At 33.6% G+C, this 20,209-nt stretch overlaps 1 protein-coding gene across 1 annotated transcript; it reads left to right on the forward strand.

Moving 5' to 3' along the window:
* The first annotated feature begins 1,779 nt into the window (after positions 1–1,779).
* On the forward strand, positions 1,780–3,106 carry LOC131046838 (uncharacterized). Its single transcript, XM_057980622.2, has 2 exons — positions 1,780–2,185; positions 2,268–3,106. Exons 1-2 carry the CDS (start codon positions 2,012–2,014, stop codon positions 2,883–2,885), a joined length of 792 nt encoding a protein of 263 aa, XP_057836605.2. The 5' UTR covers positions 1,780–2,011; the 3' UTR covers positions 2,886–3,106.
* Positions 3,107–20,209: the final 17,103 nt, after the last annotated feature.

Genomic DNA, 20,209 nt, shown 5'->3' on the forward strand with positions numbered 1-20,209 from the left:
TTAATTTATACGCCTTAAACATTTGTAAGAGGTTTCCTTGCTTTTTTCATAAAAATAAATAACTAGTTTTACATACATGTACATACATACATACATACATACATACATACATATATACGGCTTAATAAGGGGCTTGAATAAAGAGGTATGAAAAGTAAAGACAAGTGGCATGGATGAGAGTGGTTAATGTGTGGAGAAGAAATGATAGTTTTGGTGGAAATACAATGATGATTAATTAAGATGGTAGGATCAAGCAATGAAGTTCAAACAAAGGAATAATTTGAAATATAGATGACAAGGTTTAATGCAGTGGTACGATGAATCAAAACATATTTGACTCTCATTCTTCAATTGTTGGTTTTTGTTAAGATTTTAAAAGGTGGTATTATTGAGGGGGGAAATAGCTTCTCCCTTTAATAGTGCTAAGTGGAAGTGGGGAGAGGTAAAAAACATTAATAGGCCTTCAAAGTTCTAAGAACTATATGAGAAGGAAATAGATATGAGGGAATTTCATAAAATACCTAGAAAGGGAGATAGACAATCATAAATTAAGATTTCATGTGATTCCATTTTAGAAGTTCATGAAAGAGGTTGATGGCTCTCAATGTGTAGGAATCAACCCATATCAATTAGTGGGCGTGTGATATGTTTTTGACTTGGACAATCTTTAAGCAATGCAATAATGCTATCAATGGTTGTATGCATATATTTTCTACACAAGGATAATGCTATCTAGCAGAACAATAAATTAATGCAAATGCCAACTACCAATTGAGCCACTTTCATGAATTATGCAATATTTGTTATCTACATCAAACCATTATAAAGCTTGTTTTCAAAATTAAGGTAGAACTTTTTGATGATGTCACTTTTAAAATAATTGTCTATTGCTAGGAGGAGTCTAGGTATGATATTGAAGAAAATTTTCCACCTATTCATGATAGTATGTGCTGAAAAGAGTGGTAATAGCTTTGCAAATAATGGGGAACCTATGCAATTTGCCTCGTTATGCTTGATGTTTATAACAGAGTGGGAAGGCCAAGATTATTTTTCCTCCCTCTCATACGAATAGACAATTTGGTGGGACAAGTATGTGTTATTTTTTTTGTATGACTAACCACATACATGAATGATAACAATAATGAAATAGTAATATTATTATTATCTTTGTTTTGACTATAAATTGCAATGATGGGGCTTGTGAATTCTAGAATATGAGACTACATTTTAAGGTGAGGATGTTATATCTTTGAAGATTTGATAAATACCATTTGTTATGAATTGATCTAGTGAATCAATTAATTACTAAATTTTATTTCTTCAAAATATTTTTCATAGCTCCTCAAAATGTTCTCTTTGAGTTAATTTAGCAATATAATCTAATATGTGTGTACATTCATACATACATAACTTAAAAATTGAGATCCAAATAACTTCATTACTTTAAGATTATTTTTATATTTATACATATATATTGGAGAGTTCTTCGACTTTTAATAAAATCAAAACAAAACAATTTTTATCAGATAATTCCATAAAAATTGAAGTTGAATTTAAAAGAATTACAATAAAGCAACTTTTAACAAATAATTTCAAAAGAAACCACTTTTTACCAAATAACTTCATAAAAGTAAGGTCAAATTCAAAAGATTTACAAGAAATCAATTCTTACTAAACAACTTCATAAAATATATATATATAAAATTCAAAAAATGATTTTGACAAAATGAGTATACTTCATCGCCAAGAAAAACAATTCTGACCAAATAACTCTATAAAGAAACCAGCAAATAAACACAAAAAAACTACAAAAAGAAACCAGCAATCCCTATTTCCCTAATTTATTTTTCTTCATGTATCTTCATCAAGAGAAGAATCTTGATCAAGACTCTGTATCCTGATCACATACTTCTAATTTCACTCTGCCGCCCAATAAAGACTTTTCGAATATTTTATCACAGTTCCTCTTATATATAATTTGGAAGAGGCAAGCTCTGTGTGAGACTAAACCATGGATGACATGAAGTTTCCCAATGTAAAAGAGGTCTTTGGCACAGTCTCCAAAGAATACGCAGAGTTCAGGCCCCGCTATCCCTCTCAACTTTTCTCCTTTCTTTCTTCCCTCACTCCACACCATCATCTGGCCTGGGATGTGGGCACAGGCAATGGCCAAGCCGCCGTTGAGGTAAGTTTGTTTTTAACCAGACCTTTTTCACGCTCTTCTCTTTATATGTGTAACACTCTGTTCCGTGTTAATGGTAAATCAGTTATCAAAGTACTATGCGAGAGTGGTGGGCACAGACACGAGTGAGGGGCAGATTCAACACGCAGAGCGCCGCCCCAACATAAGCTACGCCGTCACGCCGCCATCAATAACCGATCAACAACTGGACTCAATCTTTGGCCCCGAATCTTCTGTTGATCTCGTTACCGCCGCCACAGCCGTCCACTATTTTGATTTGGATAAATTTTACGGGCAGGTGAAGCGGGTGTTGAAGAAGCCCGGCGGCGTGATTGCGGTGTGGGCGTATTGGAAGCCCCGAGTGGATCCAGCAGTGGACGCCGTTTATGAGCGGTTTTTTAGCAGAACTTATCCGCTTTTCCATCCGGCTGCGAAAGTGGTGTTGGAGGAGTATGAGAGTTTGCCGTTTCCGTTCACAGCAGTGGAGGGAATAAAACTGGAGATCGAAGAGCAGAGGAATTTTGACCAGTATTTGGGATATTTGGGAACTGGGTCTGGTTTGGTGGGCAGGGAAGACATCTTGGAGGAGTTTAGAGCAGATTTCGAGGCGGCGTGGGGAGCGGAGGTCCATGTGACCAAGACTGTAAAGTTTCCGGTCTTCTTAAAGGTGGGAAGGTTTGAAAAAAAGGGAAAATTCTGTTAGGTAGTAGATGGTAGATGATCCACGGGTAACCTGTGAGCTTTACTTGTGCCGTTAATTTTGTTTTAATAAGCTTTTAAGCGTCTTATTACATGTTAATCCTTTGGTTTAGTGATGCCCCTTTGGGTACTACCAGGCTTTTAATATGACAGTGGCAGTCGCTTGGCTATCTATAAAAGTCTTTTCTGGAATCAAAATAAAGAGTGGTGAAAGTTTCTTTTCAATTTTTATGGACAGTGACGGTACAATTAGGACGACTGTTTGTAAGTCATTCAATAAAGAATTAAGTGGATGCATAATTTGATAAAAAGAATTTAAATCAATTAAATTTTTAAATAAAATAACATAATAACAAGAGCTGTGTGACAGCTAAAGTCCCTGTTTACTGGGTGTGGTTGAATTGGCTTTAAAATTGCAATGTTCATCTCTGTTCTGAACTCCTTTTCGCCTATATGAGCTTCTTCTCCTCGCTCTTCCATCAGATAAAATCCCTTCATAGACATTACCAAAGGCACCTTTTCCAAGAACTGTAGCAGTAATAGAATAACATTACAATTATTTTTGGTCTAGCTATAAATGATAAGGGCGGGGCTTTGAATTCTAAAATATGAGACTACTCTCGAAGTGGGCTAGTTATACCTTTGAATATTTGATAATAACACATTTTTTATGAGTTTGATCTAGTGGATTAATTGGATTGCTTTAAAATTATTTTCAAAACTCTTCAAAAAAATAAATTCTTGAATTAATTTAGCGTGTGTGAGAGAGAGACTATATACATCCATACACAAATTGATATTTTGTAATTTTAATGAGAACTAAATAGTTTCAGTAGTTTAATATTATATTTATATTTATGTTTATACATATTGGAGAGTTGTTTGAATTTTTATAAAATCAAAACAAATCAATTTTTATCTAATAATTTCATAAAAAAATGAAGGTGAATTCAAAAGAATTAGAAGAAATCAATTCTTATCAAATAATTTTATAAAAATATGGTTGAATTCAAATTATTTATAAGAAACCCAATTTTAAATCAAATAATTTCATAAAAATGAGGTTGAATTCAAAAGAATTACAAAAAATCAATTCTTACCAAACAACTTCATTATATATATACATCATCACTAAAAAATTAATTATAACGAAATAATTTTACAAAGAAATAATATTATATTCGAAATTTATAAATAATTGTCAAAATGATCTATATGAATTCTAAGAAATCAATTCTTTTCAAATAGCTTCATTAAAAATATTTAAAAAATTAATAAATTAGTAAAAATCTTTAATTAAATTAAAAAATAAGTCAAAATGTCAAAATAAATATGGGTCACTGCTTTAAAAAAAATCAACCCTTTCTAAATAAATAAAAATTAAATTTCAAATCTCAATAAAATTAACTGATGAATATACTTCATTCTGTCCACTAAAGCGAAAAATAAGGTGACTTCATTCTATACCAGCACGCCGAGAGTCGATCCAGCAGTGGACGCCGTTTACGAGCGATTTTTTAGCAGAACTTATCCACTTTTTAAGCGAAGATTCTGTTAGTAAGGTTTGAAAAAAATAGCGAAGATTCTGTTAGTAGGCGGCGGATGTGAGCTTTATTTGTGTCGTTAATTTTATTTTAATAAGCTTTTAAGTGTCTAATTACATGTTAATATTATGGTTTAGTGATGTACCTTTGGGCAGTACCAGGCTTTTTATGGACACGTCTATTCTGGCTCTAAAATGGCAGTACGGATTGACTAACATGCGTGTTAGTCGCGCGTTTACACCGTCGATTTTTCAATAAACGGCTGCAATTGACTAACCTGTCGCTAACACGTTGTACGAAAGGTCTGTTTTGAGGCAGAATAGCTTTAGCTGCTCTTTATATGACAATTGTTGTCTTGCAACCACAATTATTATAATAGAAAGTATAAAAATGACAAAAGTGACGTGAAGTTGGTAACAAAATGAATCCCCATGATCAAATTATCAAGTTAAAATAGACAAAATCTAGGAAGTATCAAAGTTAAGTGCCCTTAGTCATGATACAAATTTTAAATTTATATAAAGTTGTAGATTTTTGTAATTGAGTTGGTTAAGGATGAAATGTAAGAGTGAAACCATTGAAAATTAAAAAATAAAATGATTGAGTATAAATTAGCCAAAAAAATAAAAATGAAAACTATAATTTTTTTAATAAAATTATGAGGCCTTAAATGATGCTCTAGAAAGTGATGAAGATTTGAAACAAAATGTAATGCATTTGATAGTCAAATTCTCATAAACTACCTAAGCTAGATTATTGAAATTTTATATTTCAACAATCATATGGAGAAGTATTCCAGTTCACTTCACTTCTTATTCAAAATATTGCAAACAAACCGTAAGAGTAACCAACTTGATAAAAAAGAAGTTGCAGAAAAAAAGAATCAAATTAAACATCAAAACTAATTATGTAGTGCACATGAGTCTTCACTTGAAAATGGATTTATTGCAACTCTTACAAAATACTAACTTCTAACTAAACATAAATTGAATAATCTAGAGAATTGCACTTCTAATATGAAACCCCACAACTAAAACAATGTCACGCCTTTATTAAAATTTTAAAAAAGTAAGGCTGACCCTTGTCATCCCATCAAAGAAGGTGACTTAGAAAAAAAAATAAAGTTAATGTCATAAGGTAATTAAGTCATAGATCCATATGCAATGAGATTTAGATCTAGGGGTACAAAATTGTATGGCTATTCAAGTAGTAGATATCCTTGAAGTATGTGGAATGATATTAAGTAGGGATTAGTCAAAAAGTTTAAATGGATATGTAGCGACAAATTTATCACATATGTAATTACCTTGAAGGTGTGTACCTAAACACACATAATTTGAGAGAGAACCTTGAATGAATCTCCTGGTCATGTAGTATAAATAGAATAATGAAGTCCTCTAATACTAAATTAGAGTAAGGAACATATGAGTTGATTCCATGTGACTCAAATACTAAGGAAATTATCATGTATCATGTAAGCCATTACTATCTCACTAAAGTACTTCATAGTACTAAAATCTTAGTCAACTTAGATTTAGATTAATCCTCAAAGAGTGAAGAAGAGTTCATAGAGTGTTGGCAATGATTCGTCTCTAGATTCACCAAAAACCAAATAAGAGAAGGAAGATGCATTTTTAGAGGATTATATACTATAAAACTAGTGTAAGGTTCACAATTTTATACATTCAAAGTTCATTTGTTTTATTTTCTTGACAATTGTAGTAATGAAAATAATATACACCAAGTAGAAGCATCATAACCCATGATTACTATATTTCTTGAACCACAACAACATTTAGTTGTTGTCAACTCCTCCCAAGAATTCCTAAGATCAATTCCACAATTCCAATGAGACATTATATCCCAAGAAGATGTTTCTTCAACCCTAGTTGAAAAGATGAATGAAAAGAAACCAATCATTCTAAATGAAAAATCAAAGATCCTTGCAGAAATAATGTAAAGACCTCCATAATTTTAATCAACAAAATACATAAAGCACACATAATCAAACAAATTATATTCACATGTTCAAATATACAAGAAAAAATTCGTACATTATAGTGTCACTTGTACTTCTCATTCCCATGAGTTGTAATCAATGTTGAATTTTAAAAACAGGATCAATGATGATGGATATAATAATAGCAATGGTCATCATTATCTAACTAAAATGAAGAGTATTTAGACAGTTCTCTAGTTTGGAGAATTCACAACATGTAATGCTAAAATAACTTTTGTAAAATCAACTCATTGCTCCACCTTTGTCAAACACATATATTTATATCTAGATACATACATGTTAGGCCACATTTCAAGGCTAGCTATTCATGTGACTCTTATTTGGCACAAAAGCTAATCAAACACTTCGTTAATATGTTGTCCCATTTTACTCAAAACATTCCTAGTCCATTTCTAATAACATTGTTAAACTTAGAGTAGATTGCACCAAGGATTATGTGTCGTAGATTAAATCATGGCTGAGATTTTGTCCTCTTATTTCAAATTTAAATTTAGTTTTTCTCTAAAAAATATTTTATAATGTTATTGTTTCCATTGACAATACATCAAAGGTTTTAAATTATATGTCGAGGGCTTGTATTTAAAGAGAATCACTCTATGTTATTTTAATCAAGAGCATCATTGGGAAGCACTTTGTTTGACAACTAGATAACACACTTTGTGGACTTAGCTAGCAACTACTCTATCAAGACATCAACATCAAATTACATTATCAACCTCTATTCTATTGTCGTTAGCATAGTTTGAAGTCCTAAGTATTAATAAGGAATTAAATATATACTATTGTAATAAATCCCAAGGGTGCTTCACAACACCACCTAATTATCCTCAAAGAAGATATACATTAGTGAACCTTGTTTGGAAGTATCAAATGCCCATTTCTTATCACTAAAGGATTGAACCACTAGATTAGAATTGTGTCACCTAGAGTAGATCACATTAGCATAATTTTAATATACTTCTCTATTGCTATGAGAATTGTAGGTATGAAATTGAAGAAAATCTTCCACCTATCAATGACAATATATTCTAAAAGAGTCTTAATAGATTTAGAAATAATGGGGGCATATGTAATTTGCCTCACTAAGCTTGATGTTTATAATAGAGTAATTTGAAACTGATGGAGGGAGGGCCAAGATAATTTTTCGCCCCTCTCATATGAATAGATGGTTTGGTAGGGCAAGTATGTGTATTTTTTTTCTATGGATAATCATATATGAATGATAACAATAATGGAAGAATAATATTATTACTATTTTTGTTCTAGCTATAAATTGCAATGATGGGGCTTATGAATTCTAGAATACGAGACTACTCTTGAGGTGGGGTAGTTATATCTTTGAATATTTGATAGTAATACCATTTGTTATGAATTGATCTAGCAAATCAATTAGTTATAGATTTTATTGTTTCAAGATATATTTCATAACTCTCAAAATGTTCTCCTTGTGTTAATTTAGCACTATAATGTGTGTTTGTGTGTGCGCGCACACGCGCATACATACATACATACATCAATATTTTGTAATTTTTATTGAGAATAAAAAAACTTCATTAGTTTCAGATTATATTTATAAATATATATATTGGAGAGTTGTTCAATTTTTTTAAAAAATCAAAACAAATCATTTTTTATCAAATAATTCCATAACAATTGAAGTTGAATTCAAAAGAATTACAGTAAAGCAATTCTTACTAAATAAATTTATAAAAATCAGGTTGAATCCAAACTAATAAGAGGAAACCAATTTACCAAAAAAATTTATAAAAAATCAGGTTGAATTCAAACTAATCAGAGGAAACCATTTTTTACCAAATAACTTCATAAAAGTACAGTCAAATTCAAAAGAATTACAAGAAATCAATTCTTATTGAATGACTTTATTAAAAAAATATATTTTAAATTCAAAAAGAGAATTTGACAAAATGGTTATGCTTCAACACCAAAAAATAAAAACAATTCTCACCAAATAACTGTATAAAGAAATAATATTATATTCAAAAGTTAAAAAAAAATTATCAAAATGATCATACATGGATTCTAAGCAGCCAATTCTTGCCAAATAACTTATAAAATTAAATCCAACAATTAACTAAAATGTCAAAATAAATATACGTCATCTCCTAAAAAAACCAATTCTTTTCAAATAAATAAAGATTAAATTCCAAATTTTAATTAACTAAAATGTCAAAATAAATATGCGTCGTTAATTTTGTTTTAATAAGCTTTTAAACATCTTATTACATGTTAATACTATGGTTTAGTGATATCCCGTTGGGCTTTTAATATGAAAGTGCCACTCAATTGGGTGTCTATAAAGGTCTTTTTTGAAATCATAATAAAGGATGCTAAATATTATGGTAAGAAATGGGTAATTTTATCTTTTTTTACTGTCTTAAGATTCATATAGATATCTTAAATATGTTTTATTTTAAGATATTTGGATTTTTTCAATGAATATATGTGTATATCAATTATAATTTTATTTTGTAATATCTTATATCACCAAAAAAATGTGAGTAGAGAAAGTCATACCGTAAAGTCTAAAAAAGATAGAGCCTTAAACAACAAATTCAAAAACGAAAAAAGTTGCTAAGTAGCAAGATGTAAGACACCAATCATCTAGTACATTTGAAGGTCAAATTCTCATAATTGCCCTAACTATGTTAGCTTATTAGAATTTCATATTTCAACAATCATCTAGAAGAAGTATTCCACTTCACTTCATTTCTCATTCAAAAATTTACAAATAAATCTTAAGACTAACCAACTTGATAAATGAGAAATTATAGACAAAAGTGCCAAATTGAACATCAAAACTCTTCACTTAAAAATAGATTTATCTAACTAAACACAAATCCAACAATCTAGAGAATTGCACTTCCAATATGAATCCCCTTAATTGAATAAATGGCAAAGGCAAGGTTAACCCTTCTCATCTAATCAAAGAAGGTGACTTAGAAAAACTACAGTTAATGTCAAGGTAATTAAGTCATATCAATATATGCAATTAGATTAAGATCAAGGGGTACAAAACTAAGAGATATTCAAGTGGTAGATATCCTTGAAGTATATGGAATGCTACTAAGAAGGGATTAGGGTAAAAGTTTGAATTGATATATGGCAACAAACTTATCACATATGTGATTATCTTGGAGGGGTGTACCTAACCAAATATAAATTGAGAGAACCTAGAATGACAATACATCAAAGGATTCAAAGTATGTGTCTAGGTCTTGTAAATAAAAGGCATTCACCATATGTTATTTTAATCAAGAGCATTATTATAATTCTCTTTGTTTGACAAGTGGACTGTAACACATTTTTTGGATTTAGCTAGCAACTATTTTATAAAGACATTAACATTAAATTACATTTAGGTGGGGTAATTATTACATCTTTGGAGACTTGATAGTAATATCATGTGTTTTGAATTGATGTATCAAATCAATTAGTTACTAAATTTTATTGTTTCAAAATATTTCTCATAACTCTTCAAAAAAATTTCTTTGAATTAATTTAACAATATAATGTATGTATACATACATACATGCATATGTAAATATGTGTGTGTGTGTGTGTGCGCATATATAAATTGATCATTTGTATTTTTGATTAAGAATCAAATAATTTCATTAGTTTAAACTTTTTTTTATATTTGGACAAATATTTATTGGAGAGTTCCTTGAATTTTTATAAAATAAAAACAAATCCATTTTTATCAAATAATTTCATATAAATTGAACTTGAATTGGAAAGAGTTATAATAAATCAATTCTTAAAAAAAACTGTTATAAAAATGGGGTTGAATTCAAACTAATTAAAAGAAACCAATTTTTACCAAATAACTTCATACAAATAAGGTTGAATTCAAAAGAATTACAAGAAATCAGTTCTTATCAAACAACTTTGCATTAAAAAAATATGTTGTATTAAATTCAAAAAGTGAATTTAACAAATGAGTATGCTTTATCACTTAAAAAATCAATTCTAACCAACTAACTCTAAAGAAAAAATAATAATATTATATTCAAAATTCAAATAAAATTATCAAAATGATCACACATTGATTCTAAGAAATCAATTCTTATCAAATAACTTCATTAAACAAAAAAAAATTAAAAATCAAAAAATCAAAATAAATATATTATCATCCCAAAAAATCAGCTTTAATTCCAAATTTCAATGAATTTAACAAACATATAGGGGAAACACACCAGTAGTGGATATAGCTAACTTCGTGCACCTAAAAATTCCTAAACGATACACTAGATTTCGATCATTTTTTTTTGTTGTCTTCATATGCGACTTAATTGCTTATAACTAAGGTTTTGGCTTCTGGGTAGTAGTGATGCACGTTGCAAGATCAATTATGTGCACAAGGGTTAAAAAGTACACATTTCAAAGTGTCACCCGATACCTACTTAAAGATGGTCCAATAAGTGTCCACTCAAAACTGCCAGTTGTTGAAATGTGGCGACTAATCAACAAAGTACTGTACACTCAGCATGTATCCTTGCCGGGGTCCGGGGCCGAGTCGGGCCCCGGGCAGGGGTTTTTTTGGGTTTTTTTTTTTTATGAAAACCGACATTGTAATAAAACCCTAAAAAGGCTAACTTTGTTTTTGCCCTAAAAACGCATGTTATAAGCAGTTGGGATGCTTAAGGCATTGTAAGGTTGATGTACTATTTTTGTTGGATAATAAGAAAGATTGGACGACTGTGTATGGTGGACGTAACCCATTCTGGGTGAACCACGTTAAATCTCTGTGTTATCTGTGTCCTGTTTTATTTCTTTATCTTTTGTATTTAAATCTACATATAATTGTTAGTTCATATTTGCTTCGGATCTGCTTGAAACCCTAACACCAGTACTTGTGGACAAATGCCCAAGTAGTTGTGCACAAATGTCCCAGTAGTGGTGCACAAATGGGTCAATTATGGATTTAAAAAAAAGGTCAAAAAAGCTAAAAAAATATCGGCTATTGGTACATGTGAAACTTATTAATGAGTTTTTCATTGATAAGTATGAGGTATTTTCCACAGCAAGTCAAACTATGATATCAACTATGTAATATTTGAGTCAAACTCATTGACCCATGTTTCATGAGTAGTGGTTCACAAGAACCCATCTTTCATGAGAATTAATGGTCCACTTAGCACTCATTGCATCTAAGTGATGCTTAGAGGGGTGAAGCATTGGGATTTTTCAAGAGGTCACCCATCCCAGTACTACTCCAACTTCTCAAGTGCGCTTAACCACGAAGTTCCCTCTAAGATTAAACCCACTTAACTTTTCGTTATCATTTTTTATGACTCCTTTAAAATTAGTAATTGAAAGGTTAGGTGCGGACCCTGATGCTAATCCACTATTCATTCAATCCAACCAAAAAAATATTACCGACCAACAACTCCACTCAACCGTTAGCCCCGATTTGTCCGTCAACCTCGTCACCATCACCACAACCGTCCACTGGTTTGATTTGGATAGATTTTAACCACATGTAAAGTGTGTTTTCCATTTCAAAAGCTTTCACTGGCCCCACATCTGAGAAGAAGTACGTAACAGTCAAAACGAGACAGGCTGCCTGCCCGTGATGGGTTTGTTTTTATAGATTTTTAGTTCCTGTCGACAGGCGGGATACTAACGCATCCATTGGATGCATTTTATTAGTTTATGCTGACCAATCACAGTTAAATATTTTTTGCATTTTCTCACATTTTCCAATGTTTAGTAATTTCAATAGAATTAAAAATTAAAATATAATTATTTATTTCTATTATCATTGGTAGTTGCTATTAATATTTTAATTTTACCCTTTTTAAAACTATGAATAATTTCACAATACCTATCAACAATAAATTAATCGATTCTATAAATTTAGTGGCTTTATTTCTATTTTATTCGAAAATGTTCATCGGTGTGGTGTGTAATACGCATCCATTGGATGCCAGTGTTGTTTCTAGGTCTAAGAAACTGTTGGTATGATTCTTGGGACTCTGATTTCACTATCAGAGAGGTATGTTTACAAAACCTTGGTTTCCTGTCCAAAAACAGAGAAATTTACCTGTAGAACGAAGGTTTGAAGAAGAACTTTGTATTTTATTGCTATTAATGAATTTGTAAATCGTGCATTTTTTCTTTTTTCCTTTTTTTTTTTAATCGTGTAGACACCCCAGTTTTGTCGTTGGATCAATCATTGATTGTTAGTTTGCAGTCAATTTGGGACTCCTAGCAATTGCAGTGCAGATGCGTTTAAATAGTTTTCTATAAGCTAAAAATGTGAGAAAAAATATTGGGGTTTGTATTGACCTCTCTGAAAAACCCATTTTCCCCGGATCTCTGTGCACCACAACGCAAACCCTAGGTTTTTTGTTTCCCGCTTGACAAAATGAAAATTTGGTGATAATTTGTTAGATTCTTGGGTGCTTACTGTGACTTGTTAAATTACTTCAATGCATACCAGAAATAGAAGAAGCAGGTGAGAATTGCTAAAAAAACATGCATGTAAAGCCCAAATTAGCTTTAGTTTAACGAAACGCCATAGCAAACAACTTAATTGAATGAAACTCACTATTAAGAGAAACCAAAGAGCTAACAATACAAAACAACAATAACAAGAAACATAAATGAGAAATGAATTAGCTGAAGTAGCACCGAGCTACCGAAAATATCTCAAAAAGTCCTCTAAATACAGATAAAACAAATTTGGGTCTATGCGTAATGTGAAATGAACTGAACAAATTAAATTAATTATATAAATATAATTATTTATAAACTAGGATTGAAAGGATGAAACCTGAAATACAATTGAGATGAACCATATACAAAATAGACTTCACAAACTGAAATCACAATTTGCCAAAAGTTAGGTATTCCTATGTGTAAGATTATAGCATCTAAACCCATGCCATATCTTAATTCAAAAACCCCAAATCATAAGTGTAAATTTTATCTACACAGAAAAATGGTGTATAGAATTCATATTTGAACAGAGCCTTGTAACCAAAACCATAGCCCTCTGAGTCCATACAATGTCATTTATTAGAACTAACTTTGATAAAAATTAGACAATTTGAACACAATATCACCTGTACAATTGTCTACCAAAGATAATATGATCAAACTCGACAACAAATTATGTATGCATCACATGTATTTCATAGACCCATATTACAATCAATCAAAATCACTAGAAATGTCAAGAAAAAACCAGTTAACCATGTCGATGTAGAAGAGGTAAGTGAATCTGGAATAACAGTGCAGGAATTCCTCGATGTCCAACACATCTTCCACACTATTGTTATCAAAGACCACAATTGCTGGCATATTTGCAGAGCCTGATGACATGATGATATTGTATGTTGTCATTGATGTCAATATGTTGAAGTATGAACCGATATATTGAAGTAAGCAAACTAGCAAGAGAACCGGTATGATATTGTGAACCGGTATATGTGAAAAAGTGAAGCGGTATGTTGGAATAAGAACTGATATATGAGAAGTTTTGTATCGGGGTTTCATTTGGCATGACTACCGATTGGTAGTCTCATCTTCAAGGTTTTTGGTTGATGCATTCCAAGCCTATGTGATTCAACCGATGACATCTTGTGATGATTTAGCATTGTAATGAAGATCAGATCATGTTGCCATGTCAACCTTGTGTGCGTGAAAGATTTTCTTGAGGATCTTGCATGGAGATTGATCCTATCTACCTCGGGAATGTGTGAAGTCTCTATAAATGGTGGAGATCACGCGATGGGTTATCAACTTCCTGAAGCGACAAAGAATGAACGTTGGAGAACGTCTTGAGATCTGTTCAAGACTATTGTATTCAATGCATTGTGATTAACAGTCAGGATTGAGCTGACTAAATTGTTAAACCTAAATATTTACAATTTAGGGTTTATGCTACTGACCTATCTGTTTCCTATAAGGTCGATGATGTTTTTCATTTTGAAGTTGTTGGAAAATGTTATGTATGTATCCAAGAGAAGAGATACTTGATTCTTGCCAGACCGGAGAAGTGTGTTGATACCTGCAGAGTGTGATTGCAGAAGCAAAGGAGCTAAAGAGGATTTGCCTTGGCATTGTGTGCTGTTATCAGATTAGTGTATTACCTGTTGACTTCTAACCATTTCAGCAGTTGGAAAATCCCTTAACCAAGTAGTTTTAACAAGCTTTTGTGTAAATCTTTTAACAGGGTGACTCAATTCAATCAGTTCTTCAAATCCTCTTGTGAGGTAACCTTTAACAGGGTTCTAACCTTTAACTGGGTATTTAGCCATCCCTTAACTGGGTGATCCCTAGTAGGATTGGTTCCTAGCAGAACCTATTGTAAAATTATTTAACTAGACTAGGCTCCTAACAGAGCGGACTTCAGAAGAGTTCAAAGAACATCTTGTGGGTATTCATCCCCACCGTGGTTTTTCCCAGTTGGGTTTCCATGTGAAAAATCAGTGTGTCATGTGTGATGCTTTTCATGTGATGGTTTAGTGTTTTATGTTAAGTGGTAATGCAAGTTGATTCAATGGTCATAAGTATTTATGATGTATTAATTGCTTAAGCTTTTGGGTGAAGTTGTGATAAGGTATTAGGTCTTGAATTGATCTAGGTGTTACTAGTTTGTGTGTTTCACAGTCTCACAGTGTTGTTACCGGTAGTGCCCTAATTTAGACTGGTGTTATTGTTTACCAGTTAAGTGCAGTCTTTGCAGTCAAACTAGTTCAGGGAAAGTTTTTGTCTGTACTGATTCACCCCCCCTCTCAGTACCAGTTTGGTACTAACTGTTCATCATTATTCATCAATTGGTATCAGAGCATCCTCCAGGTCCTGTATGTTGTAAGCTTAACCGCTTGAGAAAAAGATCCTACTCTAATGATGAAGAGGGAAGGTCCAAAGTTCAACAGAGACAACTTTAAGATATGGAAGGACAGAATGAAGATCTACATTAGAAGCATGGGTGCTCAACACTGGAGCTATGTTGAGAATTCTTATGTTATCCCTACCGGTACTCTCACTGATGATCAAAGAAGAGAGATTCAGGAGTGGGCAAGTCATGGAAGCCCTAATCAGCAGTCTATCTGACATTGAGTTTATTGATGTTCAGGATAAAGATAATCCCAAAGAAGTATGGGATGCTCTGGAGAATATATATGACGGTGATGAGCATGCGAAACAAGCTAAGGAAGAGAGCCTTAGGGGAAAGTTTGAAGACATGCGGATGGTTGAAGGAGAGACCATTCAACAATATGGAATAAGAATCAAAATTGTTGTTGGAGACATCAAGAGTGCAGGAGGTAAAATAGATGATTCCACTGTTGTTAGCAAAGTCTTGAGATCCTTGTTAACAGTCTATGCAATAAGGGTTGCTGCTATTCAGGAGTTGAGGTCTATAGACAAGACAAAGGTATCCCTAGACTCTATCATTGCTAAGTTGACCGCATATGAGCTAAATAATTATGATGGCAGTATTCAAAAGACTGAATCGGCCTTTAGAGTATTTGTTGCACCATCTAGAAAGGGAAAAGAAGCTAGTACCAGTTGTGAACCAAGACAAAGTAGAGAAATGGATGATGAGAAGATCCTAATGGAATTTGAAGCTCTTCTTGCCAAGAGACTTCCTAAGGGAACTGGTAAATATAGAGGTAAGCTCCCTTTGAAATGTTTTTCTTGCAATAGGATAGGACACATTGCTGTAAACTATCCTAATGGTGATAATAAGGACAAATCGGAGAAGTTCAAGAAGTTCAAAGGAGGAAACAAGAGAAACTATTTTGTAGCAGTTGATGAAGGTGTCACTGATGAGGAATCAAAAGATGAATAAAGTGAAGACATTGTGTTTGTAGTAGTTAAGGAAGATATGTCAGACAAGAAGGCTCTTGTCTCCCGCTTTGATAATTCCAATGAGTGGATTATTGACAGTGGTTGTTCTCACCACATGACTGGTGACCAGAGTAAGTTTCTGTCTCTGGAAGAGTATGATGGTGGTGTGGTCCAATTTGGTAATGATGCACCATGTATGGTAAAAGGCAGAGGGTCCATCTCTCTAAATGGAAAAAGCAGTGTTGATAATGTGTATTGGGTAGAAGGTCTCAAGCACAACCTTTTGAGTGTTTCCCAGCTGAATGATAATGGACTCACTCTAGAATTCAAAGATGGAGTGTGCAAAATAAAATGAAAGAGTGGTGAACTGATGGCCACCGGTATGCAGACAAGAGGTAACTTATTTTAGCTAAATGCAAATATAAGTACATGTCTAATGGATAAGTTTGATGATAGATGGATATGGCATAGGAGAATCTGCCATGTAAACTTTGATAATATTGTGAAGGCCAGTAAGATCAAGACAGTTAGAGGATTGTTTGTGTTGAGCAAACCGGAGAATCCTTTGTGCAGAGAGTGTCAACTTGGGAAAATGTTTTCCTCAACCTTCAAAGGTAAATCTTTCACTGAAGAAAATTTACTTGATCTTGTGCATACTAATTTGTGTGGTCCTATGAAAACTAGGAGTGTGTAGGGAGATAGGTACTTTATGATTCTCACTTATGACTACTCAAGAATGATGTGGGTCACATTCTTGAAAGACAAGTCTGAAGCTTTTGGAAAGTTCAAAGCCTTTAGAGCACTGGTTGAAAAAGAAAGTGGTAAGAGAATCAAATGCCTTAGAACTGACCAATGAGGTGAGTTCACTTCTAGTGAGTTCAATAAGTACTGTGAAGAAAATGGCATCAAGAGGCAACTGTCTGCCCCTCAGACTCCACATCAAAATGGCCTAGAAGAAAGGAATAACCAGACTATAGATGAAGCAGCTAGAATGATGTTGATTCAAGGGAAGGTTGCTCACACCTTCTGGAGAGAAGTGGTGAGCACTGCAGTCTACACTATGAATCGGGTACTCATCAAGAAAGATAAGGATAAAACTCCTTATGAGTATTGGACTGGTAAGACACCAGTGGTAAGCTACTTTAAAGTGTTTGGTAGGAAATGTTATATCAAGAGGAGTGAACATCAGAGCAAGTTTGATGCAAAATGTGATGAGGGAATATTCCTAGGGTATTCCACCAAGAGCAAAGCTCTCAAATGTTTCAACAATAGGACTCAGAGAATTGTTGAAAGTATCAATGTTAGAATTGATGAAACCGCTGAGAAACTTGAGGAAATCGACAGTGAATGAGTGGTAGATGAACCGGTTGTAACCTTTTGGGAACCGGTTACAAAACAGCCTAGTACCAATAACAATTCTTCTACATCGGTAGATCCTGATGCTGAAGAAGATGAGGATGAAGAAGAGAAGCAAGAGGAATCTGTTAAGATCATTCCTAGGTATGTAAAGTTGAATCATGGTCCAAAGCAGATCATAGGAGACAAGGATGCAGGAATTCTAACAAGAAAAAAGGTCAAAGAAAACTCTTGCATAATCTTTGAATTTGAGCCTAAAACTGTTAAAGAGGTGCATAAAGATGAAGATTGGATCAAGGCAATGGAAGAGGAACTTGACCAGATAGAAAAGAATGGCACATGGTCTTTGGTACCCAGACCTGAGCATAACAATGTCGTTGGCACCAAATGGGTTTTCAGAAATAAGCTGAATGAAGATGGCACAGTGGTAAGAAACAAAGCCAGACTAGTGTGTAAGGGATATGCTTAAGAAGAAGGAGAAGACTATGAAGAAACCTTTGCTCCAATAGCTAGATTAGAAGGAGTTTGTATGCTTCTTGCATATGCATCCTTCAAGGGATTCAAAGTGTATCAAATGGATGTAAAATCTACATTTCTAAATGGAATACTTGAAGAGGAGGTGTATATAGAGAAACCAGATGGGTTTGCCCTATCAGAAGACAGTGACATGGTGTGTAGGCTACAAAAAGCCTTGTATGGATTGAAGCAGACACCTAGAGCATGGTATGAACGCTTACACTCCCATCTTGTGAAGATTCGATTTGAAAGAACAAGTGAAGAAATCAGATTCTGATCTATGAAGTATTTGTCGATGACATAATTTTTGATGGAGATGACAAGATGAGTCATGATTTTGCAAATGAGATAAAGAAGGAATTTGAGATGTCACTTATAGGGGAGATTAAGTTCTTCATTGGACTACAGATTCAACAAATGAAAGATGGTATCTTTATCACTCACTCCAAGTATGTCAAAGAGGTGTTGAAGACCTTTGGCATGGAAGACAGCAAACCAGTTGGTACACCGATGGTGACCGGTTGTAAATTATCAAAAGAGGATGACTCAGTGTTGGTGAATGAGAAGGAATACCGATCAATGATTGGTAAGTTGCACTATGTAGTACATAACAGACTGGACATTGCACATGCAGTGGGCATTACTGCACGGTTCCAGAAAAGTCCAAGAGAGTCCCACTTGGTAGCAGTCAAGCAGATTCTTAGATATCTGAAGGGAACTATTGACTATGGATTATGGTATCCATACAGTAATGATTTCAACCTCAAAGTGTTTACAGATGTTGATTGGGCTGGTAATGTGGACGACCAAAAGAGCACAACCGGTAGTGCATTCTTTCTTGGTGGTAGACTAGTCTCATGGATGAGTAAGAAGTAGAGTTGTATCTCTCAGTCTACAGCAGAAGCGAAATATGTTGCAGCATTTATGAACTGCACCCAAACAATTTGGATGAAGCATGTATTAAGTGGTTTCAAAGTTCCTATATCTGAACCGTTGAGTATATTTTGTGACAACACAAGTGCAATTAATATTTCCAAGAATCTGGTTTTACATGCTAAAACCAAGCACTTCGAGCTCAAGTATCATTTCTTGAGGGAGAAGGTTCAAAACAAAGAGGTTGTATTGGAACATGTTTCTAGTAAGGAGCAGTTAGCAGACATATTCACCAAGCCTCTACTGAAGGCTACATTTACCTATTTAAGAGGTGAATTAGGGGTGTTGTCCCTTCCAGAGGTGAACTAAAGGTGTGTGCTCCACATCAGTCAGGTATTGCATTGATAAATCTTTTTCAGGATTGGTGCGTTGAAGGATGCTACTCCTTAGGGGGAGTAGCATAGCGGAACATAGCTATTTGTGCCTCCACTTTGGCATTCTTGTCAAAGAGGGAGAAGATGTGAAGTGGAGAAGATATTTGCAGTATTGGGGAGAAGATATGAATAGAGAGATATCTTTGTATATTGCCATCAATGCCAAAGGGGGAGATTGTTGGCATATTTGCAGAGCTTGATGACATGATGATATTGTATGTTGTCATTGATGTCAATATGTTGAAGTATGAACCGGTATATTGAAGTAAGTAAACTGGCAAGAGAACCGGTATGATATTGTGAACCGGTATATGTGAAAAAGTGAAGCGGTATGTTGGAATGAGAACCGGTATATGGGAAGTTTTGTATCGGGGTTTCATTTGGCATGACTACCGGTTGGTAGTCTCAGTTTCAGGGTTTCCGGTTGATGCATTCCAAGCCTGTGTGATTCAACCGATGACATCTTGTGATGAGTTAGCATTGTAATGAAGATCAGATTGTGTTGCCACATCAGCCTTGTGTGTGTGAAGGATTTCCTTGAGGATCTTGCATGGAGATTGATCCTATCTACCTCGGGAATGTGCGAAGTCTCTGTAAACGGTGGAGAGCGCGTGATGGGTTATCAACTTCCTGAAGTGGCAAAGAAAGAACGTTGGAGAACATCTTGAGATCTATTTAAGACTATTGTATTCAATGCAATGTGATTAACAGTCAGGATTGAACCGACTGAATTGTTAAACCTAAATGTTTAGGGTTTAGG

The sequence above is a fragment of the Cryptomeria japonica genome, chromosome 4 (assembly GCF_030272615.1).
Source record: "Cryptomeria japonica chromosome 4, Sugi_1.0, whole genome shotgun sequence".
NCBI lineage: Eukaryota > Viridiplantae > Streptophyta > Pinopsida > Cupressales > Cupressaceae > Cryptomeria > Cryptomeria japonica.

What these genes read in the sequence shown, in the direction of transcription:
- LOC131046838 (XM_057980622.2), top strand. Translation starts at nt 2,012, where the DNA reads ATGGATGACATGAAGTTTCCCAATGTAAAAGAGGTCTTTGGCACAGTC. An exon ending in ATGGCCAAGCCGCCGTTGAG is followed by an intron (nt 2,186 to 2,267) that starts GTAAGTTTGTTT and finishes ATGGTAAATCAG; the next exon opens with TTATCAAAGTACTATGCGAG.